General features: G+C 38.3%; 1 protein-coding gene across 3 annotated transcripts in view; it reads left to right on the top strand.

Annotated features, from left to right (window-relative positions):
* adgrl1a (adhesion G protein-coupled receptor L1a) overlaps positions 1-26,943 on the top strand; it is a 197,876-nt gene that overhangs the window by 71,258 nt on the left and 99,675 nt on the right. For all 3 annotated transcript variants that reach the window (XM_067381431.1, XM_067381428.1, XM_067381427.1), the window contains exon 2: positions 16,505-16,654. In XM_067381431.1, coding sequence (XP_067237532.1) covers positions 16,585-16,654 — 70 coding nt within the window. In that variant the 5' untranslated portion in view covers positions 16,505-16,584. The remainder of the gene's footprint in view (positions 1-16,504; positions 16,655-26,943) is intronic.

The raw sequence follows: 26,943 nt of genomic DNA, 5'->3' as shown, positions 1-26,943 counted from the left end.
TTTACAAAACTTTATACAAATGTAACGTTATACTCTGTAGTGCAAAAGGTTATGGATTAGACCTATTTCTCATGTTGACAAGCATGTGCGTTGTTCAAGAATCAATTTAGAGACCATGATTTTCCTTCTTACAGAACTGCTTGCTAAAATACATTGACAAATATTAATGTTTATCATAAAGCAGTTTAAAAATCGCATGTTTTCCCCACAGGCAGGTGAACCGATTGACACTATTGCCAATCGCAATCATGTCAATTTTATGTTTTGTGTATGAATGACCACACGGTTTTTTTCGTCTAGTTTTCAGAGTTTAAAGCGGAGTCTTGAGTCAAAATGATCAAACTTTATTTCAAGTCAAAATTATTGCAATCTTATTATTTTCATTTTGTCAGCTTGATCGCGCAGATTGTGATCAATATAGGCTAGGCTATTCATTTTTAACCAACCGGTAACGCGACATCCCAATTCCCGAGGGAAGTGTCCTATGAGACACAATGCTCTTCTATAAGTTGTACTGTATCATATAGGCCTACCTTTTGATGTTCATATTTCGTTCTCTGGCAATAGGAAGAGAAGATCGGTTCATGTGCACCTGATCCGCCGCTTACAGGCGCTGCAGTAGCTAATCTGTCACGCGCCGTAGGCTATTAAAGAGCGACATCTATTGTTTAAATTTTGTTATAAAATCGACTGAATTTGAAAGTTAAACCTTTTTCATATTAAAACTAACAAAGCACAAAGAGTATTGCGATTATTGGATATGTTCTGATATGGTAAGCCTGAAACAGATGATAGCAATATAAAGAAGCAAACTCATAGGATTTAATATGAAGCGTCCGTAACGGTCACATCCGTAACGCTTATTATGGTTGTTCAGAGCAACGTAGTGAAATGAATTGTTGATCCTAATAAGCATAAACATAATTTAGCTTTGCATATAAAGTTTCAAGTTATTTGCATTTATAATTGTTATATGACATAAACTTAATCTTTAAAACGTTACGGACGTGACAGAGCACTGAAGCGTCCTGACCTCTTTATTCTAGCTCTTATAAATTCATCAGGCAGTGCTGTTATGACTAAATGAGTGTATTTATTTCTCAGGCATGTATCCATCTTTCTACACAATGCTTACTGCTAAAATAAAGTTTAAAAAATGGGGTCTTTGATCCCTTTTTTGAAAGCATGAAATATGGTTGGTTGAAAATTTAATTTAAGCATTGTTGCTTACCACATATATTGTGGATAAACAAGGCAATTTTCTTAAAATTTCTGTTAGAGCACATTAATACAGTATATTACAGACCTAAATGGACAATTTAAAAAGGGTTTTGTTCTTTTGGTTAAAACTTTTTTTTTTCATGGTAAAGATGACCTTTGCGTGGAATTGCCCATTTATAAAGCCATATTAATGCCTTATCCTGCATGGCCGTACTCTAGATCTCTTAACCCTACCCTATACCTAAATATAACCACTACAACAACTTCTTTCTTACTTAGCATTGAGGAAAAACTCCTAGTTAATAGTGAATGTGTACCCTAATCTAAAGTGTGACCACACACTGTTCTTTTTTTGTATCCCTGTTCCTTCTCCCTGCTTTTTCTAATGCCTTTCTTTTGCTTCTTTCTGTTCTGCACGGTTTGAGATGAGCTCGTGTTCGCTCTCGGCTGCGCCTCTCTCTCAGAGCCAGTAATCAAACACATTCTGCCTGATACATGGCCCATTACAACCACTCTCATGTTCCATTTGCCCACCGCTCGCACAATGGTGTCATTATGATGGCGGAAACTAGCGCCGCTACTGTAGCCGCACACGGTGCTTAACACAGTCAGCACCCCGAAATGAAGGATGCGGTAGAATTACTGGCACTGAGAATAAAGCAGTGCTCATCTTAGCTGGCCAGCACACCCTCATGTCAGTACGAGCTACACAGTTAGCGAAGTTAGCATAGCGAGTGAGACATACGAAAATGGATTAATGTTTGTAAGACGGAAGTGATTCGTAATTTTGTTTGTGTGAAGATTCAGATTTGTTAGCTGTGTGGAAGAATGTATGATGTGCAGTTTGCTTGAGCTGGTTGTGTGATGTTGTATTAGTGTTGTGGATTCAAGTTTTGCTGTCATCTGAGATGATACGAGAATCAAAGAATAAGAAAACAAGGGCTGAATGTAAAATGAAGCATGCTGGAAATAAATGTTGTTTCCAGATTGAGTGCAGATTTCTTGATGTATTTCCTATTGAAATAGGAAGTGGAGACGGTGCATATAGAGGGTACGCATAGATGTCACTTTCCCGCCGGAACACGTTCCCTCAGCTGGACTGAGTGGCAAAAGAACCTGCTGCATGACTGGATTTAATAGAAGAAAACGCGAGAAAAAAAAAAGGGTTACACTAAAGGTTGGGGTCGAAAGTGTTCCTTAGGACATGTCAAAGAAACCTAATGCATGGATATTGACATGCAGCCTGGAATCGTGTTTCCTGACATTTATATGTGCCTGATTTGACGCCGGGGAAATACATAAAGCAAATCGGCCTGTGAACTCTTTATATAACTTCAATATAGGTAGGTCTAAATCTGAGTGATTACTTAGGCCTATATCAGTGTTATATATTTTGTCATATCGTCCAGCCCTAAAACTTGTATAGTTTTTGTCAGTGTTTATTTAAAAACACCCAATTATGCAGAATATAAGATGGTAAATATTTAATTGATGAGTTGTCAACACAATATATAACAATACAATATATATATTGTTTATTGCATATGTGTATATATGGTATGATTTTACCTCAAAGTCCAACATTTAGACACAAAATGATAACTGCAAAATATGTTTCTCTGCCTGGAGTTCAGCTGTTTCTGTGAATTGCAGCAATCCATTGCTTCTTTTTTCTGTAGCTTTCGACACTCTGTAAATATATACCTCAGAATTTGTATCAATATACCTCAGATTTGTACAGTCAATCACAAAGCTCTTTCCCGTTTTGAATGTGTTTTGTGTGTTTTTCGTGTCATTCACGCTGAAAATCAATGCTGCCGCTCAGTCTTTTGCCACTCAGTGGGCGTGACCGGAGTCATAACGGTCGACAGTGACGTCACCTGCGTACCCTCTATTGAAGGTCTCTGCTATAGATACATGCTAATGCTAGCTAGAGGCAGTTGGTAGTAGTTGGAGTAGACAAACATTGGGTTAAACCAATGTCATTACAATGTAAGTCATTGGTATTTTTGGTACGTTGTCCTGGAAAACTTCAAATAAAATGTTAGTTTGATTTTTAGAACTACACTAGAATACTGTATGAACACAATGCTTACGAAAACTAAAAGTCACCAACATCTAATTTTAAGATTTTGAGATGTCGAATCTTTAGTTTGTAACGCTAGTAATCTTTAGTAAACTTAACTTTAAAGCTAGCTCTTACCTGTAACTGTTAGGCTAGGTAGCTGTCAGATTCATTTGCTAAATGGTGACAAAGAGTGAAGCAATTAAGCTGTTTAAGAGTAAACCTCCTGGCTTGTTTATGTCACTGACAGATGTGCACGTGGGGCGCAAAGAAACACTTTAAATGTTCAGTGTGTTTTTGTGGAAAAGCTCATAACACTGTAAATTCACACAATGCTTTGTATCCTCTGTGGATGCATGCATGGAGGATTTTAAAGCAGTCCTATCATAAGACATAAGTTTTTCCAACATTTTCCTTGATCTTGTAAAAGATTGTTGTAACTTTACCAACTCAAATCTTTCTCCCCAGTCTATTGGTTTAATTTATTGATGCCAAACTGCAGAAGTGGCTCGTTCTGAAATAAGAAACTAAACACTCAACTGCCCACATTTACTTGTTAGTAGCTCTTAACCAGTGTTTCAAACCTTGACCTGGCAAGTCAGGATTAATTCTAAGTGGAAAATGGTCATAGAAATAAAATTATAATTGCTTTTGGCACAAACTGTAAGTAGGCATAAAGAAATGCAAGAGAAAATAATAAATAATAGAAATGTTTAATGGTTTTACGTGTCAATTTAGATTTAAGATTTACATTTCAGACCTTAATCATTTACCATGTTGATTCAGACTCTGTATTTATAATTTAAACTGATTATAATTATTTCATATAAAAAAATCCAATAAAAAGTGTTATTTGAGAACTGCATTTTCTTTCTTTTTTAATTAAATCTGGCAAAACTGAGCAGTTCTTTTTCAGCAGGTTGTATTGCACATTAAGTACCTCATAAGTGTAAAGGAAATAGACTTTAGCTATGGTAAATAATGTAAATGTTCAATTTTTTTTATTCCTTTGTGGGTTGGTTTGCAGGCAAAATGGTGATTCTTTTAATTCTGACAATGTAGTCTTCAAGACATATGTGTGTTTTTGTATAACTCTTTATAAATTATGTAAATTTTCCATTTTTCTTGAAAGATAGGAGCATGTAGACTATAAAGCTAAATGCAAACATTTTGGACGATGTTCCACTTTCTCAACAGGACATATGAATATATGTGCATTCATCGTTTTATATTGTGCAAATTAAAGTCTATTCAGTTCTTCTTGTGGATAGAAGTAAGGTGACTTACATTAAACTGATGGTTGCTTTTCTTATTATTCATATATTTTATAACAGCAAATTTCATAAAAGTCATGTTAAGAATAATGAGGACAAGTGGAACAACATTCACATACCATTATAACAACTACTGCATGTCATCATAATCATAAATTATATACTTGCAGTGCTTCAAATGTTTAGAAATTTGCAAATAATTTTGAAGTATAAAAAGTGTTGCTTAATTTTATGTCACCACAAAATCATCATAAATGTATTGTGAATATTCAAGATTTTCACATAGTAAATCATATGTGATTTCAAATTTTACTTGAGGTAAACATTGTTGATCTCTTTTTGCCATTTTTTTATTGGCAATCACAAGGTTTTGTCCTATATACACGTTTTTTAAATTAATGTCTGTTTTACTTAAACATTGCTGCCGTATATCCATGGCACATGCATTTTGTTTCTTTATGTAAGTAATGTTGTCCACTGAATCATTGTTTAAGCATTTTTTGTCAGGCAATTGATGTTTTATATGTTTAGGTTGGCTTTAGGAATGGAAGATAATGTTAAAAGTTAAAGAGATAGTTCACCCAAAAATGAAAATTACTCCATGATTTACTCACTCTCAAGCCATCCTAGGTGTATATGACTATCTTCTTTCAGACGAACACAATCTGAGTTATATTAAATAATGTCCTGGCTCTTCCAAGCTTTATAATGGTAGTAAAGAGAGGATGAGATTTTGAAGCCCCAAAAAGTGCAACCATCCATCATAAAAGATAACCACAAGGCTCCGGAGGATAAATAAAGGCCTTCTGAAGCAAAGCGATGCTTTTGTGTAAGAAAAATATCCGTATTTAAAACTTTAAAAATTTAAGTTGTAAGCACGTCGACTTTCGCCAAAAGAGTAACCCCTGACCCGATGTAGGAGTAGCTTGAGCTTTGACGCCTCTCGCTGTTCAAACAAATAGGGCTGTGCAACAAACTCAAGCTCTTCTTCTCTTATATTGAAATTCTCATTGATCATTTTAGACTTCTCATTCGTGACCGGTGTTTTGTTTTGCTCTATCCTCTGAGCTTCCACCTTCGTCAATACGTCATGCGTCACTCTTACGCCGTAAATCGCCTGTCGGAAGATGGTTATTTTAGTTTTTAAAGTTTTAAATATGGATTTTTTTCTTACACAAATGCATCACTTTGTTTCAGAAGACCCCTCGGAGCCGTGTGGATGTCTTTTATGATGGATGGTTGCAATTTTTGGGGCTTCAAAATCTCTACTCTATTTACTGCCATTATAAAGCTTGGAAGAGCCAGGACATTATTTAATATAACTCCGATTGTGTTCATCTGAAAGAAGATAGTCATATACACCTAGGAGGGTGAGTAAATCATGGGGTAGTTTTTATTTTTGGGTGAACTATCACTTTAAGGGTTCAGAGCAGGCTACATTTTGGTAAATGGTTTTGGGAAAAGTTCTTTGAAAAAAAAAAAAAAAAAAAATATATATATATATATATATATATATATATATATATATATATATATATATATATATATATATATATATATATATATTTTTTTTTTTTTTTTTTTTTTTTGCAGTTTCTTTGTTTTCTCTGTATTCGCTGTATATGTTTGATTCAATCTGAAGTTTTTGTAATAAGGCTCACGAATCATATATCAAGGTTTAGATTTATTGGCCAATATATCGGTTATCAGCTTCCAAATATCAAGACTTATTGGTTATTGTTTTGTCCAAAGTTTGGTGTTATTGTTCTGATCTGCTTTGCCATCACTTGCATGAGAAACACTGCAGCACCCAGCTCACGGAAAATCAGTTTTGCCACACTTTTGAGTGTTTCTCTTCCCATACACCTCATAACTAAGTAAACAGGCAATGTGACTTTGTGCAACAGTTAAGAGGTAGATGCGATTGACTCGCACAACAAAATGCACAATAACAACATGTAATATTAATCTCTCTCGCTCTCTCTCAGCTCACGTACCAATGATTATCCCTCCGTCCATCATTATCCCCCATTGGCACGTGCACCAAAGGTTGCTGACCCCTTCGTTAAACCCTTTGCTGTTCCCCAGGGTAGGGTCTGAGGCTTTCAGAAGTGCAATTTATTGTGGATTATGCAGAGGAATTATTGAGCCCCACTCCATAAAGGAAAGCTTAGTGACAAATGAGAGACTGTCGGCTGGAGTGCCAATGTAAATTGCACCTCCAAAACAGAGCAGAGGACCGCGATGCTCGCTTATGGGAGAATTAGAGTAATACGTTTCCAGAAGCTTTGTGTCAGGCTCAGTGTAAGAAACAGGGAGTATTATTACTATTAAGGGAGCACGTGAGCCTGCCGTGTGAGGACACATTCATAGGCGGCGACTGTAAGATGCAGCATGGAGGACACGCTTTATTACTCTTGATGTAAATGGCAGTACGACAAACCACAGTGTCAGAGTAGATTTATAGATCAATTATGGAGATCAGGAGCTAATTCGGGGCAACACACCAGTCCACCATACCAGTCTGCTGAGCTTTAACTGAATCACCTTGCGCATTAGACAGGATGAATACATTGGACACAGATAAAGCCCTCTGTCAAATTCGGTGGAAAGATTGAGGCTAACACACCCTCATTATTCAGTAATCCGATTCATAGGCGTCTGCTAATGAGGGATTTTTGACATGCATAACGACATCAACCTGAGCGGCCCAAATTGTCCTTTTACCAAATTTGCATCTCATTAAATTGAATTTACCGGTGACTGTCATAATTTTGTCTGGTAAAACAGGAGTTTGATGGTAAAGGGCATAGAACGATATGGAGACGGAGGTGTGCTGGAGACAACGGTAATGATATTTCACGGCATGTCTCAGGATTTTAAAAAGGAAGAATGTGCCGATTATCTCCATTTGAGAGGCGATTACTTTAAAGAGGTCAAGAGGCTAATAAATGAATTACATCTCTGGAAGCTCAGTTCCCAGCCATGCGCAAACGGCTCGGACGACTAATTGTAGGAATTTAATTTAGCGTTCCTTACCGGTCCGAGTGAATGATCCGGCTCTCTCTGCTCTCTAAGAGATGAAGCTGCTGTCATTATTCTTGCATTGTGCTTGCTTGAAAGCTAAATAACCACAAAATGCCTGACGGCCACTTACGAGATAAGCATTAGCTAAGTTTACGTAACGCTAATGTAGCCGCTGATAACCGCAAACAGAGAACCACAACATTACTCAAAAGCAAACAAACAACAACAAAAACAATAGATGAAGGAAATTCACTAAGAATTCATTGCTAAAGAATTTAGCGCCGTTTATTTGAGCACGCTGTTTACGTTAGCGCCCGAATCACTGCGCTACATAAATTATGATAATAGGCTAGGAGTGTGAGGTTACAGAGAATCAGTGTTTAAGCCAAAAATAATAACAATGACCTAATTTACTTTGGCCTGTCGCAGATTTTTGCGCTGAAATATCCACCTTTTATTAATGTAAGAGCTTATTTTAAACACATGGCTAGCATTGTCAGCCACTTTCAGTTATATTAGTCCGTTATGCGGTTATGATGTTGCAAAGCAGTTGTTGTTATCATATTATTTTAATAAACATACTGGGGTTTGCTGCGTAAATAGTTTTACCGTTTACCATATTTTTTAATTCTTCAGTTACTTACCTGTAGCCGCTAAAGGCTCCGGTATACTTCAAACGAAATAAAAGAACGAACTCATGTGACTTCAACAAAATCAGGCCAAAAAAAAGTTTGCTTTGTGTTCTTTTTGGAAGTTCTAAACGGCTTGCCAAAGCGAACTTTCAGGAAAAGTTCACTTCAGCTGCAAAACACCTTTGTACTACCATTGGTCTGTGACGATAACGTAATAGGAGGTGTGCGCTGAGGCTCCGCCTTCACTCACATGGGATGTGTCTTTGAGTCATTTCGTGTGTTGAATTCATTGAGGTAGTATCTCCGTGGGTGAAAACATACTGTTTTCTAATTTTTGTTGTGTTTATTTTGTTACTGAGAAGAAAGTGCACGGCACATATTTACATATTCAACTAACCGTCGCTCTCAGCGGTGTGGGCGGTGTTCGTTTACAGTATCTCGCTGGTCACGCATTTCGAACTTCGTTTTACCCCTAAACGAAGAACGAAAAAGAACTTTGTTTGAAGTATACTGGGGCCTTAATGAAGGACTGCACATTAACAGGAAATTGCTTACTTTTGCATTTAAAAATAAAATGGATAGCATAGCTTCAATAATGCTACTGCTTAGCAAATTTGTCTCATATTTTCCAGTTAGACTTGTGCAAAAGCCATACAATCCCCTTAATTTTTAATATTGTATTTTCCATGTTGTTTTTCACCATCTGGTTTTGCAATGAAAATCTTGTTGATCTTATCAGGCATAATTCCCAGCTTTATTTTTGTCAGACGAGAGCTTGTTGTGCAGTGGGCAATTGCCTCTTGCTTCAAAATAAATGAACATACATTATCGAACGAAGCAGTGAGTGGTTCTGAGTAACCTGCGGCATGTGTAAAATAGATGTATGGTGCGTCGGGCTAGATGAGTGTGTCTGCTAAGCAAATAGATAATAATGATCGTGGTGATTATAGTAATGATCTAATGTAACTGGATAATTAGGTTATTTGCCTTGGATCAAGGCTGTCTCCAGATAAATAGATGTTCAAATGCACATCATTCATGCATCTTCTTCTCTTAGTTTCTTTTTTCCTTTATCTAGCGAAGAGGTCGTTCTGTTGTAGCTTAGATGTCTTGAGGAGCATAAAACGGGTCCTGAACTATCTTTTATACATTTTAATCATTATTTTTAAAAGGTTTTTAAATATGTTTTTTTTTTTACTATTATTATTAATAATTCATAAATACTGTTACATTTTATAAGTCACTGTATGTGTGAATTGCATTTTAAATGTATTTTTTGAATAAATTAGTACAAAATTAGGACAAGAAAAGAAAAGCTTCTGTGACTTTTATTGTAAATAAAAATGAGAGGAGGCAAATCTGAGAAGACAGCATGAAATATAAAATCATCTACTTTCTAAATACATGTTATTGATCTTATTCTGAACAAGTCATCATGCATGTTTCATTTCAATATTTTTTGAGGTCATAAATTTTGCTTAAAATATCTTAAAGGGTTAGTTCACCCAAAAATGAAAATCCTGTCATTTATTCCTCACCCTCATGTTGTCCTACACCAGTAAGACTTTCGTTCATCTCCAGAACACAAATTAAGATATTTTTTGATAAAATCCAATGGCTCAGTGAGGCCTCCATTGACAGCAAGATAATTAACACTTTCAAATGCCCAGAAAGCTACTAACGATAAATTTAAAACAGTTCATGTGACTACAGTGGTTTAACGTTAATGTTATGAAGCGACGAGAATATAAAATAATGATTTATCCAACAATATCTAGTTATTGGTGATTTCAAAACGCTGCTTCCTGAAGCTTCGAAGCTTTACGAATCTTTTGTTTTTGAATTAGTGGTTCAGAGCGTTTATCAAACTGCCAAAGTCATGTGATTTCAGTAAACAAGGCTTTGTTACATCATAAGTGTTTCGAAATTTCAATGTTTCACCACTGGGGGGCGCGACTTTGGCAGTTTGATACACGCTCCGAACCAGTGATTCGAAACAAAAGATTCGTAAAGCCTTGAAGTTGCCCATCACTAGATATTGTTAAATAAAGTTTTTTTGTTTTGTTTTTTTGGGTGAACTAACCTTTTAACTCAGTCTTCCTTTAAAATTACAAATGTCTCTCTAGTGATGTTTACCAGAGTTCTCCAATCATTTCGTTCTGTTCAAACTCAGCCCCTTTCTTTTAATCAACTACAAGCTCACATTTAAATCTGCCTCCATCCAATCAACAACCGGTGGGTTGAACCAAGTCCCCAACATACATTTTTGTCTTTTTCAATAATTTGTTTAATTTGAATGCATGTCACAATATGTAAGAAAAGACTTGTCGCTGCTTCCGTTTCATCGCAACTTTGAGAAGAAACCTTCACTCGCTCTCCATATTACGTCGAGATAGATGAAAAAATCGAGATATTAAACAGATTACATAAGTGATTCTTTTTTTCCTATGGGATCATTTGGATAGAGCCTATCCTCCAATCTCTCTGTGCCGGGAGAAATATTACCATCCTCTTGACTGGAACAGCAACACTGATGGTAATGGAGGATCAGATCAGAGCAAAAGGTCAGTCAGTGCCCTAAGGCAAGCTCATAGTGAATACCCACGCTGCACTGCTCCCCTCTCAACCAGCACAGCCTCCCAAGACCGCCTGCTGTACCTCTTTCTTTTGCTCTCTACCTTTCTGTCTCTCTCCCATCCATCCTTTAGCAGCTGGGACCGCGGGAGAGCCATTGTGCCGAGTGCAGACAGAGGCAAGATCAAAAGAGAGAGGTTGAAAGACAATTTTTTTCTTATTAACAGCTACAAAAGCGAAGGGAAAAAATAGAGACGGTGGAGCCTCCCAGGAGGGGAGCATTTTTTGACCATTAGTAACATGCAGACAGCAGGAGGAAATGCTCTGTGCATACGTCCATGTTTGTTTTCCCTTTTTTACCTCCCGGACTTTGATGCTTTGACTTGCCCGCATGCAAGTGGGCTGTTTTTCTGGTATGGCCGATTTTATTGGTCACTCTCTTCTCTTGTGCCGGTGGCTGTGGGTTTTTGCTGTGCCACAGGAGAGGAGGGTAAATATCAGAGAAGGTCATGGGGAGGAGAGAGGGAGGATGGAGTGATGGCTGGAATAACGAAGGAGAGAGTAGGAAGAGAGAACGAAATGGATGGGAGCTGGGGCGAATCAAAGGATGTGCGAACGGCTGCCAAGCTTGATGTTCGACGGGGCTGCTAAAACATGAAATCAAAATTGATGATCTTTAAAGAACCTCTAAAGTCATCTTGATGATTCATCTTATACTTTTTTTTGTCCAATCAAAAGCTCTAGAATGAGATTGTCCCTCTCCCTCATACCACCTACTTGAATAGCATTAGCAATTAGCAAATCATTGTTCACAGGTTAGATCTACACTGTTGTGGGGCCAGTACGATTTTTTAAAAATTATTATTTAGATGAAACAGTAAAGACACTTATAGGGCCCTATTTTAACAATTTAATCTAAAGCGCACGGCACAAGTGCACTTAGGGTGTGTCCGAATCCACTTTTGCTAGTTTAAGGATGGGAAAAATGGTTGGCGCGCATGGTTGTCCTTATTCTCTTAATGAGTAATGGGTGTGTTTTGGGCGTAATGTGCAATAAACCAATCTAATCCCCATTCCCTTTCATGAGTTCACACTTACAAATAAGTCAGGTAAATTAATTGGTATGGTAAACGTATTTGGTGTGCTGTCCGGGGAGAGGGCGCCGAGCTCGGTAATCAGCCTGAACACAGAGTACCCAGAGAGTGTGAGGAGACGGGGTGGTGGAGGGATTCTGGAAACTGTCGAGGATCCTTGGTGAGTTTGACTATGATTATATATAGGCCTGAACTTATTCCGATTGGGTAGATATCTTGATTACAGATTGTTGACAGCTGGTTGAGATGACGTAATGAGATGACATAATGATTGTGTAGCTTATTTGACTTGTTCCTCCCGAACTACGTTAATAAAACATAATTTAAAAGCCAGTTGGGCCCGTGCCATGGCCGATTCGCTATTTACATGGTGAATTTGCAAGAGGAAAAACTGAACGCTTCTTTAGCGAGGAAACAGATGCGGAAAAATGCTTTGGTGGAATCCGGCTTTTCCCGTAGATGGTCCGTCCATGTACTTTAACCTCGCGCACCAGCAGACCATCTATGGGAAAAGCTGTATTCCACCAAAGCATTTTTATCTTTATGCACACAATAATAATCTTTTACATTTGTAATCCTTTTATTTTTAATATTTGGCATGTTTGTGTACTATTGCACATCCCTGTGTGTGTAATAAGCAGAGTGTACGCCTGTTATGCACCCCAATATAGGTGTATATTACTAACGCACTCTTTAAATAACAAAACAAATATTGCGCCATTGACTTTAGACCAGGTTTCAGTTGGTCAACGGGGCAGTCTATTTCAGTTACCTCAAAATAGCTGTTTTCAGACCAGCATGCCCATGGACGCTAACCTGGATGCCATCCGAACTTAGCCCCGCCCACAACATTTTGAGGTCGGGGAGTTCGGTCTGGACTCGATCCGTAGAGGAGTAATTATGCCCGAACAGAAACTGTTTGGACCAATCACATTTGTCAGGGCGATGATTGACAGATTATCACCAGAAACGTAATCAGCCACCTCATCAAAGAGCGATTAGGTTGAATTAGTTTACAACAATGATGACTGTTGTTGAAGAACTGAGATGTGTAGATTCCGCCATCACGTCCGTTATAGAAGATATCGACAGCGCATTAATTGGCAAGTACTCCGTGTATACTTATTCTTTTTACAACACCAGCAAAGATTGTTTACGCTCATCTTCTACTAGTACCAGCATGTGTGCAGTTGAGTTCTGTTGACAACTATGCGTCGCTCAACATACATCACTTACTCTGTAGCTCTGATTGGTTGTAGGTCTATCCAGTTGAGGTCTTTCCTGGATCGGTTGAAATACGCCCCCATAATCAAAGCCCAATGGAGCAGTATCAGACTCATATTCGAACTAGAATTGAGTATGACCACGTCAGACTACATGGGCGCACAAATAGGCGCAAATGCATTTGCTATTTAAACAACGTAGCGCAGGACATGAAAATGATAACTTGCGTCAGGCTGAAACTAGCAAAAAGCACGTGTATCAGGCCTGGCGCCACATTGCGCAAAGTTTATGATAGGGCACATAATGTTACAAAATATTTCTGTTTTAAATAAATGCTCTTCTTTTGAACTTTCTATTCGTCAAAGAATCGTGAAAGAAATGTATCTCGGTTTCCACAAAAATATGAAGCAGCATAACTGTTTTCAGCATTGATAATAATAATAAATGTTTTTTTGAGCATCAAAGTAGCATATTAGAGTAATTTCTGAAGGATCATGTGACACTGAAGACTGGAGTAATGATGCTGAAAATTCAGCTTTGCTTCAGAAATAAATTACATTTTAAAATATAGTCAAATAGAAAACAGTTCTTTTAAATTGAAATACAATAGTATTATACAATATTACTGTTTTTACTGTATTTTTAATCAAATAAATGCAGTCTTGGTGAGCATTCAAAAATCAAATGTCCTTGGTCTAATTATGAACGATTCATCAGAGCAATCTTTTTTTCTTTTTTTCTTTTTTTTTTTTAACTATAACAGCTTTTTCTGTATCTACATGGATTTTCTTTTCTGATGTAACCAAGGCCGTGCAGGATAGTAATTAACAAAAATATATTGTTTATCTACTTTCAATGACCCAGTGAAACTCTACTGAATAAAATCAGGTGCCACATCACATTATTTCCCACCAAATATTCTATTTTACTTTAAAGTTTGTCCGATCATGAAAGTTATATCTTTCAAACTTGGCTCAACCTTGGTTTAGAATGTGCTACATTAGTGTATGCATACTTGGCCTACATTATGGGCCAAAACTGGCCAAAAACACAAAGTTTTCTGTGAGGGTTACGTTTAGGGCGATACTAAATATACTTAGCTTAGTATTAAAATCATTTTGCCAATGGGAAGTGATTATAGTGTTTGGAGTACCAATGTCTGTGGACATCCCTGTTTTTATTTTTATTTATTATTATTATTATTTTTTTATTATTATTATTAGCATATGTATTTTTCACATCTATGAATAGGGAAGATCAATGAAAAGACTGGGCACTGGGTTACGAGGATCAAAGCACATCCCCTTGAAGAGACACACAGGCGCGCACACACTGGTTCTCCTCCCAATAAACACGCAGTACGCTCTGTCTGTTCTTTCTGAACGCACAGCAGGGGCAGCATTAGCTCTAATAATTCAATGCATTTCTGTCGTTTTTTCCTTTCAGCCCTGAAGGAAGAGCAGCCTCCAAGAACAAATGAAAGAAACTTCCAGACTGTGATTTATTTCATTAGGCAAATGAGATGTGTGAGCCCTCTGGCAGTACTGACTCGAAACTGTCCACTCTCTCTCTCTCTCTCTCTCTCTCTCTCTCTCGCTATTACTTCCTGAGCCTCTTTATACCTTTGCATTTCTCTCTTGTCTAAATGTGCAGAGAATGGCCACTCTTGGTGTTTGCATGGTGCATGTCCTGCGGTGGGCCGTACGTTCACATCCATGCATATGTAGCACGTCACGTCCAATCAAGCTCTGGAATGACTGGAACTGAAGTGTTTGCCAGGGAACAGCTGTTGCCGTGTTAGTGCAGAACAAAATGGCCGCCGTTCAGCTCTACCCGTCTAACTATACCTGACCGCCGTCAAGTGTGTGCCGAGAGCTCCTCTCAATTATTTTGACTAAGTATGATGTGAAATGGGCCATGTAGAGCCAGAAAACATGTATCTGGTCGGAGAAACAGTGGGCACCTGGCTTGAGTTTTTAATATAACAACATGTCAAATTGATCTTTCCTAGTTAGAAGTGTTTGTTTTCAAGTAATCGTATAGAGTTTGTATGTTTTGAAGCATGGCAGCTGGTTTGAGCTGGTTTATGCTAGTCCTTAGTTGGTCATGAGCTGGTTATAAGCTGGAGCTAGTTGCTTAGGACTAGCACTTGACCAGCTTAAACCAGTTCATGACCTGCTAAGGACCACCATAAACCAGTTTAAACCAGCTCAAACCAGCTGCCATGCTTCAAAACATAACTAGCATATGCTGTTTTTTTCAACAGGGGTGATATAAAATGAGCAACAACAGGGCACCTTCTGCTTTTCTGTTTAACTCAGATTCTCTTCAAATGATTGCTCCACCATTACAATAGTCATTCTAAAAGAGAAAATTGACACATTTTGGAATGTAACAACAACATTTTGAAATAAAAAATAGAGAATGCATGAGCTATTTTGCATGTTTTTGGCTTCAGTCAGAACAATTCATTTGAGTTCACATAACAGCATATGTTTTGTTTTGTTTTGTTTATTTGGTTACTGCTAAATTATTGGCAAACAGCAGCACAAAATAGTTGTGTTGGACAGGGAACAGCTTTTGCCATGTTAACGAAAGAACAAAATGGCCGCCATTCAGCTTTAGTCATCTAATTCAAACTGACTGCCGCCAGTATTACACCTAGAGCTCCTTTCAGCTCCTATAAGAGCGTTATAAAATGGGCCATGCAGGACCAGGAAATATGGATGTGGTTGGAGCAACAGTGGGCACCTTGTTTTGACATAATGGTCAGAATTACAGGAAACCTGCTGTTTTTTCTATTTTACCAGATTCTCTTCAAAGAATGCTCCACTATGACAAACTTCGATGGGATGGGTTACTCTGACGCCTGTAAATGAATTGCATTTGGACACATTTTAAAAAGTAGCTACACTTGAAATCGAGCTTGTATTGTATTGTTTGCATGTTTCTGGACAATTCTTTCAAATTTATATTCGAACGACATGTTTTGCTTTTGTTTACCTGGTTACTACTAAATTATTGGCAAAAAAGCAACACAGTATATTTGTGTTGAACAAGGAACAGATGTTGATGTGTTAGTGCAAGAACAAAATGGCCGCCCTTCAGCTCTAGCACGTCTAACTCCACCTGAACTGTGCCAAGTGAACGCCTAGAGCTCCACTCAATTATATTGAATAAGTGCGACATGAAATGGGCTGTGCAGAGCCAGAAAACGTGGATCTGGTTGGAGCAATAGTGGGCATCTCACTTTGACAGAATGAACAGAATTACAGGCCACTACTGCTTTGTTTATTGAGCCATGGAAGGGAAAGGCCGACAGTAAGAATTTAGGTCCTGCTATTAGTATTGATCTCTCTTTCTCATTTGTCTCTCTGGTTCTCCTCTCACCAGGTTTTCCATCAGTGAGAGGGCGTGAGGGAAGGAGTGCCCCAAATTCAAACGCCCGCTGACCGCACTCCCCCCACCACAGCATGGCTCTCTCTCTCTGGATCCTCTTTACCTGCACCATCGCCCTGAGCAACATCAGCCCCTCTGAACAGGGTTGGTACAATACCTACTTCTCTTTAGATCATTGCACAGCGTACATGTTTCTTTGGTGTGGACCTCAGTTTGTGACACAACTTTCACACTAATCAAAAACAAACACACACACACACACACACACACACACACACACACATTGAATGGTCATTTTGAACCACACAAAAACCTCTTAACTCTTACCACACTCTAAAAAATGCTGGGTTAAAAACAACTATTTCTAGGTTATTTGACAACCCAGCGCTGGGTAAATATTGGACAGAACACATGCTGATTTTTTTTCTTCTTCTTTTTTTCATACATTAACCCATTTTCTGGGTTGTTGTTTTTTTTTGACAGTGCTGGGTCAGTCAATTTGATATTAATGTTTTTTTTTTTTTCATTTTAAATTTAAATTTAAAGAAACATTTCTGTTGTAGGACAGGAACAGTTAATGTACAATATTTTTTATTCAATGATAAGTCAGTCTTTTACAATCATAAAACACTCAAAAACATTTAGAAACGTTTTAGGATGTGACAGGAGGATAGCAGCCAATGGAAATCTGTGGAATGAAAATGTCTCAGGTTATGTATGTAACCATGGTTCCCTGAGAACAGGGAACGAGACTCTGCGTTTTCGAATGCAGAGTTGAGTTCCCTTTCGAAAGGGAACTGATATCAGTAGGCTGTTCCATTTCATTAAATGACAATTTTATATTTTCATTTTTGAAAAGCTACATCGACTAGGCTACAGCTTTACCTTGTGCCATCTCGTCTGTCAGGCATTTAAATTTAAACCGTCAAATGCATAGCGCGACCACAGCTGTGCTGGTAGCGCACTAGTTCAATAGCGATCCTATTGTAGCACTTGGCAACTTGTTGCATATGACAGCGATGTCGCGTCATGTTTCAGTCCTGGTCGCGCATTCGTTTGGCGGCTGTGAAACTTCCATGGTGGCGCCAACTCTTCATTCATTTTGAGTGTAGATTCAGCGCAGCATTTGTAGAAGGCTAGCGTTCAAAGTAGACGTTAGCTGCGACTACAAGTAAACAAAAAGGGCAAAATATGAGACTACAGATATTTTCCTCTTTGTACAGCATTAATTTGATAGGAATACAGTGTAATACATACGTTAATTTCATTCAGGAATTTCCCCTCAGCAAGTTTTCTCTCAAAACAGAAAACAAAATTGTCGCTGACAAATGTATTTAGTTTTACCCGGTTTGGCACAGACTACCCAACATTGGCTTGCACAGACCCAGCGCTGGGTAGGTATGTGAGGGGGTTCATCATTTGTATTGAAAGTAAAAACGACCTAGCCGCTGAGTTATAGAATTGGGTCAAAATATTAAAAAATAACCCAATAAAAGCAGGCTGAACCCAACATTTCTAGAGTCAAGTTAACCAGTTATTAAAGCAATAACATTATTGACTACATATAGATAAATTTGAAGTTTCACTGGTACATACTGGTCTTCTCTGGTTCTATAAATGGGCCAGTGTGGTGGATGTAGGGACCCATGTGGCAGTAAAGCTGGTGTGGATGTGATGGGCCTGAGGTCTGGGAATGGGGGGATGTAGCGGGGGTCTGTCCAGCTAGTGCCCTTCCACTCCGACACCACCGCACCATCTGCTGCTCTGCGGGGCCCGTGCCAGGCCCAGAGAGCAGGGAAGCGTGCAGCGTTTGCTTGTCCAGGTGTATTTGGTGGCCGCTGTATTTCCTGTGTTTAATTTGCCTGGTTCTGCTGCTGTGAATTGATGTGATGTACTCAGTGTTCCATTGGACACGTTTTGGCCCCAAGCACAGAGCCGCTTCATCAATGTGTTGTACGTGTGTGTGTGCATGAGTGCCTCCAGCTGTCTCTGTGACCTGGCTCTGGATTAATAATGCATTAATAATCAATTGAGTGTTATCAAGGTTGTGCTGCTAGCGCAGGCAATTTGGAGAAATAAGGAAGCCTTCGTTCCTCTATGGGCTCATTGATCGCCTTGTGTTGCCATTAAAGTGTGCCACAAATAACACACACTCACACAGAGCACATAATTCTGTTTCTCATTTCTGCTGTTCTCACCTACTTTGTGTGTGTGTGTGTTCCTGGTAAACCCCAAGTAGGTTTAGGTGTTCTGTGATGGGTATAGGTTTAGGGTTTGGGGATAGAATATACAGTTTGTACAGTATAAAAAAACATTATGTCATTGGAAAAGCATGGAAAACCAATGTGTGTGTGTGTGTGTGTACTTGTACAGATATATTTGTGAGGGCCAGTTTGAGTTTTAGACCAGTGGAGTGAGGACCAAAAGAGTAAAGTGAGGACATTTTGGCTGGTCCTCACTTTTTGAGAGCTCTTTAAATGCCTGTTTATAATGTTACAACAAAAATATTAAACAACACAGCTGTTTTCAACATTGATAATAATAATAAATGCTTCTTGAGCGGCAAATCAGCATATTAGAATGATTTCTAAAGGATCATGTGACACTGAAGACTGGAAAATTCAGCTTTGCATCACAGGACTAAATTGAATAAACAGGAAAAACTGCAATTTGGACCTTCAACTCGTTGAACCCCATTGAAGTCTACTATATTGAGAAAAATCCTGGAATGTTTTCCTCAAAAACCTTAATTTCTTTACGACTGAAGAAAGAAAGACATAAACAACTTGGATGACATGGGGGTGAGTAAATTATCAGGAAACTTAATTCAGAAGTGAACTATCCTTTAATGACAGATCATGTCAAGTAAAAGGGAAGCAAAACATTCTGCAGATGATATTTAATGTTGCATCTGCTGGTTTTATTTCTTTAACAGCTTAAAGTTTAACCCACTTTCGTGTTATATATAGGCTGTTTCTTGTTTATTTTCACGCACCACTTACTGTACCTATATTGAGACTTTTCTCAGCGATTCGCAGTCTTTTAATCCATATAATTTGTGCTCTCATTAGTGCTTATAGCTGTACTTATAACAGTATAGAGAGAACACAAAGTAACCCCAGTTTTGCATGGTCCATATCTGTGTGGTGGCGCAACAGATAAAGCAAGTACGCTTGTGTGACAGCAACCCGGGTTTGATTCCTGCCCGTACTGGTTCCTACATTCAATATACATATGTTCACATTGTCTCACTGATGTTCACTGGATATATAAGTTACTGGTATGTTGGCAGTGTCTGTAAAAGACAAATTCTTAAGCTGTGCCATTATTTATAAAGATTACTTTATTGTAGCCTATTTGAAGCACACTATAATGATGCCATTAGCACACTTCAAGTTTACTTGGAATGCCATTGAAATGTGTTTTAAAATCACTAAAAGTTTGTTATATTAATATATGTTCAACACTCTTACAGTGTAATTGAATTGAATTCCAATGTCACCAAAATACATTTAATGTTTATGCTGAGTGAATTCTGCATTTCAAAACCTAAATACAAGAGTATATTTAAATTGTACTTAAGTATACTTAGAATAGTTCCACTTTAGCACAAACTAGTATATTTAATACAACTTTAGTTGAATTTCAGCACTGCTTTTGGACAACTAAAATGCATTAGTTCCAATTTAGCAGACTTTTAAGTGTACCAATTTATAGCATGCCACAAATACATTTAATTATACTAAAGTACATACAAATTAATTGTACTTAAGTATACTATTTTTTTCACTAGGGAAGCACATATATATATACCATTTTTAAATAACTGTTTACTGTTTACTTTGTCAGAAATAACTTTTCCAAAAATGAGTGTTGACATGCCATTACTAGAAAAAAAAAAGAAAAAGAAAAAAATCAGCACATACTCGAATTAATTCACACAATCAAAACTTGATTATAGACTAATGAATGGAAATGAGTGTTTCCTTCTTGATATTTTTTTTCTTGTTTTTGTTTTGTTTGTTTGTTTTTTTCCCTCAATTTTTTTACAGAATATGTGATCTGCCACTTTATATGACACCTAGAAAAATGTGACAAATTAGTTTTGAAATTCAAAGCAAAAAAAATTGAAATAACTATATATTTCTAAGTATCCTCAAAATGCATGGAGTAGAGTTACATGATTTTTATATTTAGATTTTTTCCCCCAAAGCTTCCAGTGTTTAAATGTCAAAGCTAATAATCATAAATTGCTCATAGGCATGCTTGTGGGACTGCGTGCATGTGTGTGTGTGTGTGTGTGTGTGTGTCTGTTTGGATGCATATATAGACACAGACACACTTCTGAGAAAAAGATCTCACATTCTGATCCCCTTAATACTTCCATTCATCCACATTTTCACAGTCTGATTTCTTCCTTTCATCAAACACTGTCTGGTACTCTAACAGCTCTCTCAAACACTCTCCAGCGTGTCTCATACTTTTACTCAGTCTAATACTCTGACGCCTCCATGTAACACTCTCACATATCGCATAAAATCACTTCTCAGTCTGACGCTCACCCCTTGATCTCACACTCCTAGTATTGTCGCTCTTCACTCTAATGCTCACTCATTTGTCAAATATTCTCCTTCGAAGACTTAATTTATGGCTTTTCGATTGAGTGAGACCTTGAGATGTTGAGTGACACAAATTAATGTCGAACATCGCTCACCGTTGATGCCGGCGGCCTGAATGGTTTCATGCCTCTCTGAAATGTCTTAGGGTAAGCAGCACTGCCGGTGATTGTCGTACCGTTTGATTGGTTCGCTGAGAGGAAGGATTTTCAAATGGTGTAATCAGTTTGAAGTCAACACAAAGTGCTGTTTACAACCCATTTTACTTCTGAAATTTGATGTGGTTCTGAGCGAAACAGAATGTTCAACAACTCCAGCAACAACAAAAGTGTAGCATAAAACTTGAAATCCTTCAGTAATGGATTTGATGGTGAAAAATTGGTATTACTTATGTGCCTGCATGAGCACCTTGGCAAATACAGTCCCGACGGAAACATTTTGCCTAGTATCTTTTGCCTAGCTGCCTATAATAGATGTCACAATGGATTTATTGATGTGGCAGTAGTGTTCAAGTATCACTCTCCATGGCTTTTCCACCATCCACTCAAGAAATGTAAATTAGACTTGGTACTTTAACACCACTGTCCAAACTAATTATTTGGCAGATTTGTACTTTTTAAATCTGCTGTGTGCTTCACTACCATAGTACAATGAATCATTGAACAAATCAACTAGCTAGTCATGACTGTTTCCCGAAACCGTATTGTCGGAAACCTGTCGTTCAGCCACATTGGTGAATGTTGTCACGCAGGTGGTGGAGTAATAATTCTTTAAATTAATCCATTTGAGATCGAATTAAAGGTGCAATATGTAAGATTTTGCCGTAAAATATCCAAAAACCACTAGGCCAGTGTTAAATATTTTGTTCACTTGAGTACTTACAATATCTCAAATGTTTCCAACTATTTGTAAATCATTTTAACCAAGGCTCCAGGATGTGTGAGGAGTCGCCTGTCAATTGCGTCATACCTGTGTTACCCTCGGTTTCCGGTTTTATTTTGTAGAAACCATGGAAACACCAAAGACTCTTTAATATTTACATGTTTTAATAGACAAGGGAACAACTGTTTTGATATATTTATAGACAGAAAACAAATTATTGTTATATAGCTCAACACGTTTAGTCTTATTGTTTAAATCTAACTTTCTAGATTTTTTTGCAAGTACCATGCTTTACTATGACTCAGAGAAAAACACTATTTTGTCAAGTAGCTAACATAACATAATTGTTACAGATCCCGTGTTCCCCTGGACTCTATTTCCCAAGATCCTTCTGTTCTCCACACCTGCACTCACTTCCCTCGTCAGCTCCTCATCGTCACTCATCACCTGCACCTGGACTCTATTGTCAGCACTCCCCATATATTGCACTCACTCCCTTCACTCCTCGTCCGTTCTCTGTTTGTGTTAGTGTTTGTATGGTGTTCTCTGCCTTCGTTTATATTAAAGTATTGAATGTATTGTGGAAATCCGTATCTGCCTCATCTCTACACCAGCAAACGTAACAATCAGATGCAGCTTTATTTCTAGTAACAGTAATACCGCATTTTCTCCATCATACAATACGTTTTAAAATTAATTGCATGCCATTTATCAACACAAGCCATCCAGCATTTATTAATATGATATTCTAAAATCAATCAATCTTACTGCAGTGTGTCTCAAATAAGTGTCTCACAGCAGCCACAGAGCGAATGCACAGAGTAACGTTATAACATCATTTTCAACACACTCAAATGTATCAAATATGATAAACAGAGCTGTGTTACCTCATACTCATGACTGGAAAAGCGGAAGTGTCATAATAAAAGTTCTGCTGCTCGTGAGGCGTGTTGTGCAATCGCTCCAGCGGCCTCGTTCAGCTCCCACAACACTCGGACCTACTCTGCTTCATACTACAGTAACATTAATAATCACATCCATGAACATGATTTCTTCCTGAATCTATCCCGACTGTTTCCACCGGCTATAATGTGAAGACCACATGTCCCAAGATTCCATGCTGACTTTTGAATAGACCTCTAGCGGACAGAAATCATACATATTGCACCTTAAATATTTTTTTGCTAAATTATGGACATGGCATCAAAGGACTAATTCTCTTTTTTTTTCTCAGTTTTTTTGCTTCATTTCCAGATTCAATCATAGACTTGTTCTTATGTACCAGAGCATGTACGCTCATGCGCACTCTTCAAAAACGGTGCTTAAAATCTCTTGACAAACTAAAATATCTAAATGACATTTGTATATATTATCTTGTTTGTTTTGCTCAAGATAATGATTTAAGTCCACGTCTTAAAAACAAGAAACTATGCTTCTAACCACAGCACGAGAGCTGTCGTTCCAACCATTTGCGAATGTTCGTTTGAATTATGGTTTCGGGAAGCACCAAATCATTGAACTATGTTAGTAAAGACGGAACTTGCGATGTCAGTTGGCTAACGATGCTTTTGGGAAACGCTCAAACTCAAACTGTTTTACACTTTGATATTCTTCTCGTTATTTTCCTATAGCGGCTAATAAATCGGAAGTCTCACACATTCCCAGGAAACACCTTAAAAATAAGGTGGATAGAGTGAGTTTAGGATTGATATACCTCGCAAAATCAAGGCTGTCAAGGTTTAGCCAGTGGTTCATGACCATTCAAAATTACCTGTGTTTGTGTACAAAATAAAATGGTTGAAATCTACATAAAAATCCAAAAATCTAAAAAGTTTTACCAGTATTATTATTATTATTGTGGAGGGCTCTTAAAAGTAGACTTGAAATATTCTGATCTAATGAGAATATGATTTTATGAGTTAGTAGTTTTATATGAATTTGTACGATTTGATTCGTATGAAAATATACATTAAAAATAAAAAAGAAAGAAAGAAACTAAACATGAAGGTCCATCCCTAAACCTCACACTCAGTGAGGCCTAAGCAGATCCTACAGCAACATACAAGTGAGATTGTAAAAAGTAAGTTTGAACAAAAAACAACAACAAAAAATGTCCCAAATTGCCACGAGAGTGTATTGGTTATTGGTGGTGGAAGGATTCAGTGTTCCAAGATTCCTGGAATGTAGCATGACTGAAACATTTTTATGTCAGATGAGGCAAATTTCAAGTATTTCTCTGGAACCCAGCGTTAGTCATATTGCTTTATGGCTCAGGTAATTGACTAAAAAAAGCAGAACAGAGCACCCATGAGCAAACATGGCAGATTTCAAATCATATGCTCCTGTGGCACCTAAACAACTGCTGTTGAGATACGTGTTAATACTAACAGATAGCTTTCTTCAGGTATAATACACCTCCTTCATCTGAACACTGGAAGACGGCTAAGTGTTTGGGAAGCCTCTTTGGAATCAGTCATTATTTCTGCAATTCCATTTAATGACTTTACACTCTGCAACTTTAAATAACGTCATTCCACTCAGTTAATGCTGTTCAGCGCCTTCACACTGCAGTACAGCACTTTGTTGTCGAGAATGTAGTCAAGAGTCGCATTAATGTCTGGCGCATGTTTCAGATTCTGCCTGCAGACTCTCAAAGACAGACAGACACCTATTGTAAACAGACAGCCAAAGTAGCCCCTTCATGTGCTGCTTGTAAATGTGCAGATAGGCTGTGAAACCGCATTAGTGCTCTTTAATGGGCTGGCGTATTGACCGCTCATGGGCGCATGATGAAGTCTTGACATAGCGGTTTCATTTAGTGTGTGTGTGTGTGTGTGTGTGTGTGTGTGTGTTTATTTATCTCTCTCTTTCTCCGTGTGTGTGTGATTGCAGCAGTGGGCCCTCTGACTGCTCCAATCTGTCCTCATCTTACACACACTTAAGTCCTCACTTCATGGTCGCTCTTGTGGAAAGACCTGCGGTCCTGTAGTGCACACATGCACACTTTTTCTCTCTTTCTCTCTTTTTCCTCCTCTTCTTGAGTTCTCATTCAGCTCTAGAGGACCAGCTGTTTTGCCTTATTTTTCTCCAAGCTCTTTCCTGCCTGAATGTTTAATGAGAGAGGAATTTGTTTGGGCTGCATGGATGCAGCATTCATTGGCTTTTGAAGCAGTGAGGGTTGAATTCATGCATGTATTGGCTGATTTTAATGCATAAATAAAGCCGCAACACTAGTGCTTCATCAGAACCGGGATGCAGTTTGAAGGGGAGTCTTACTGTTTGCTCAAAGTGTGATGCTTTTTATTTATTTATTTATTTATTTATTTTAAAATCTGATGTTAACTGTATGCGTGCTGCTGTTGCTATGATCCACACCACTCTTGGGGTGTCTTTAGCATATGCAGTTACAAAATTTACCACTCTTTTTTGCTCTTCCTTTTGTTTTCTAATGCCTTCCATCTCTCATCACATTTATTACATTTGTTTGTTTGTTTGTTTCTCTCACATTGCCTAGTGTTGTCTGTCCTCTTCTTGTAGTAAGGATTGCTGCCTTTGTACTTCTCTCTTCTCTTCTCCTCATCCTTATCTTGTCATTATGTCTAGTTTAGTTTTGCCTCCTCTCTTCTCATCTCTTCATCTCTCCTCTCTTCTCATCTCTTCATCTCTCCTCTCTTCTCATCTCTCCTCTGCTCTACCCTCATTTCTTTACTTCTCTCCTCTCCTCTCCTCTCCTCTCCTCTCCTCTCCTCTCCTCTCCTCTCCTCTCCTCTCCTCTCCTCTCCTCTCCTCTCCTCTCCTCTCCTCTCCTCTCCTCTTTCATGGCTGTTGGCTGTGCCATGTTCTTCAAAGCATGAGCTGAGAGCAGTAGATCACAGACAGGTCTGTGCGAGTGAAAGGTTAATGGATGGCCTTTGAATATATATTGGGAGTGTGGGAGGAGGGGGGGTGTGAGCGAGAGTGGTGGCGGTGTGTTCTTTCAAATGAGCCTTTGAAGATGCTTCTCTCTCCTGTCTGTGTGTGTGGTTGTGTGTCTCCACTGATGAGACACAGAGGCCGTGTCTGAAGCCCTACATTATCTGCTGTCTGGTCTGGTCTGGTCTGGTCTGGTCTGCACATTTTCTTTTATTCATTTTGTGTGTGTGTGTGTGCTGTGGGACGGGCATTATGGAGACGTCTGGCTTTCACACTGGTGTGTAATTGTGTCATCACTTTGTTCTGGTATGTACTGATGTTGCATTTACACATGTGCTTGTGTCAATGTGTGTGTGTGTATGTTCTCTAACATAATTATCAGCAGTAGCCAAAGGCAGAAAGAGAGACTGATGGGGACAGAAAGCATATATAAAAAGAAAAACTAGAAAAGACATAAATGTGACCAAAATGAGGGGACATAAAAACAGAATAACCTGTCACATCGAAGCACAGCTATTTGGGACAAAAAACAAACAAACAAACAAACAAACAAAACCTAGATGCATTTGTGAACACATCTGCATTGCCTAGATTTTTTGTTCTGATTATCTCTTCGTCACGGCACCTGTTAGTGGTTGGATATATTAGGCAGCAAGTGAACATTTTGTCAAAGTTGATGTGTTAGAAGCAGGAAAAATGGGCAAGCGTAAGGATTTGAGCGAGTTTGACAAGGTCCAAATTGTGATGGCTAGACTGCTGGGTCGGAGCATCTCCAAAACTGCAGCTCTTGTGGGGTGTTCCCGGTCTGCAGTGGTCAGTATCAATCAAAAGTGGTCCAAGAAAGGAAAAGTGGTGAACCAGAGACAGGGTCATGGGTGGACAAGGCTCATTGATGCACATCGGGAGCGAAAGCTGGCCCGTGTGGTCCAATCCAACAGACGAGCTACTGTAGCTCAAATTGCTCAAGAAGTTAATGCTGGTTCTGATAGAAAGGTGTCTGAATACACAGTGCATCATATGGGG

This window comes from Chanodichthys erythropterus, chromosome 3 (assembly GCF_024489055.1).
Source record: "Chanodichthys erythropterus isolate Z2021 chromosome 3, ASM2448905v1, whole genome shotgun sequence".
In the NCBI taxonomy this organism is placed as follows: domain Eukaryota; kingdom Metazoa; phylum Chordata; class Actinopteri; order Cypriniformes; family Xenocyprididae; genus Chanodichthys; species Chanodichthys erythropterus.
This window is presented reverse-complemented; position numbering and strand designations above follow the sequence as displayed.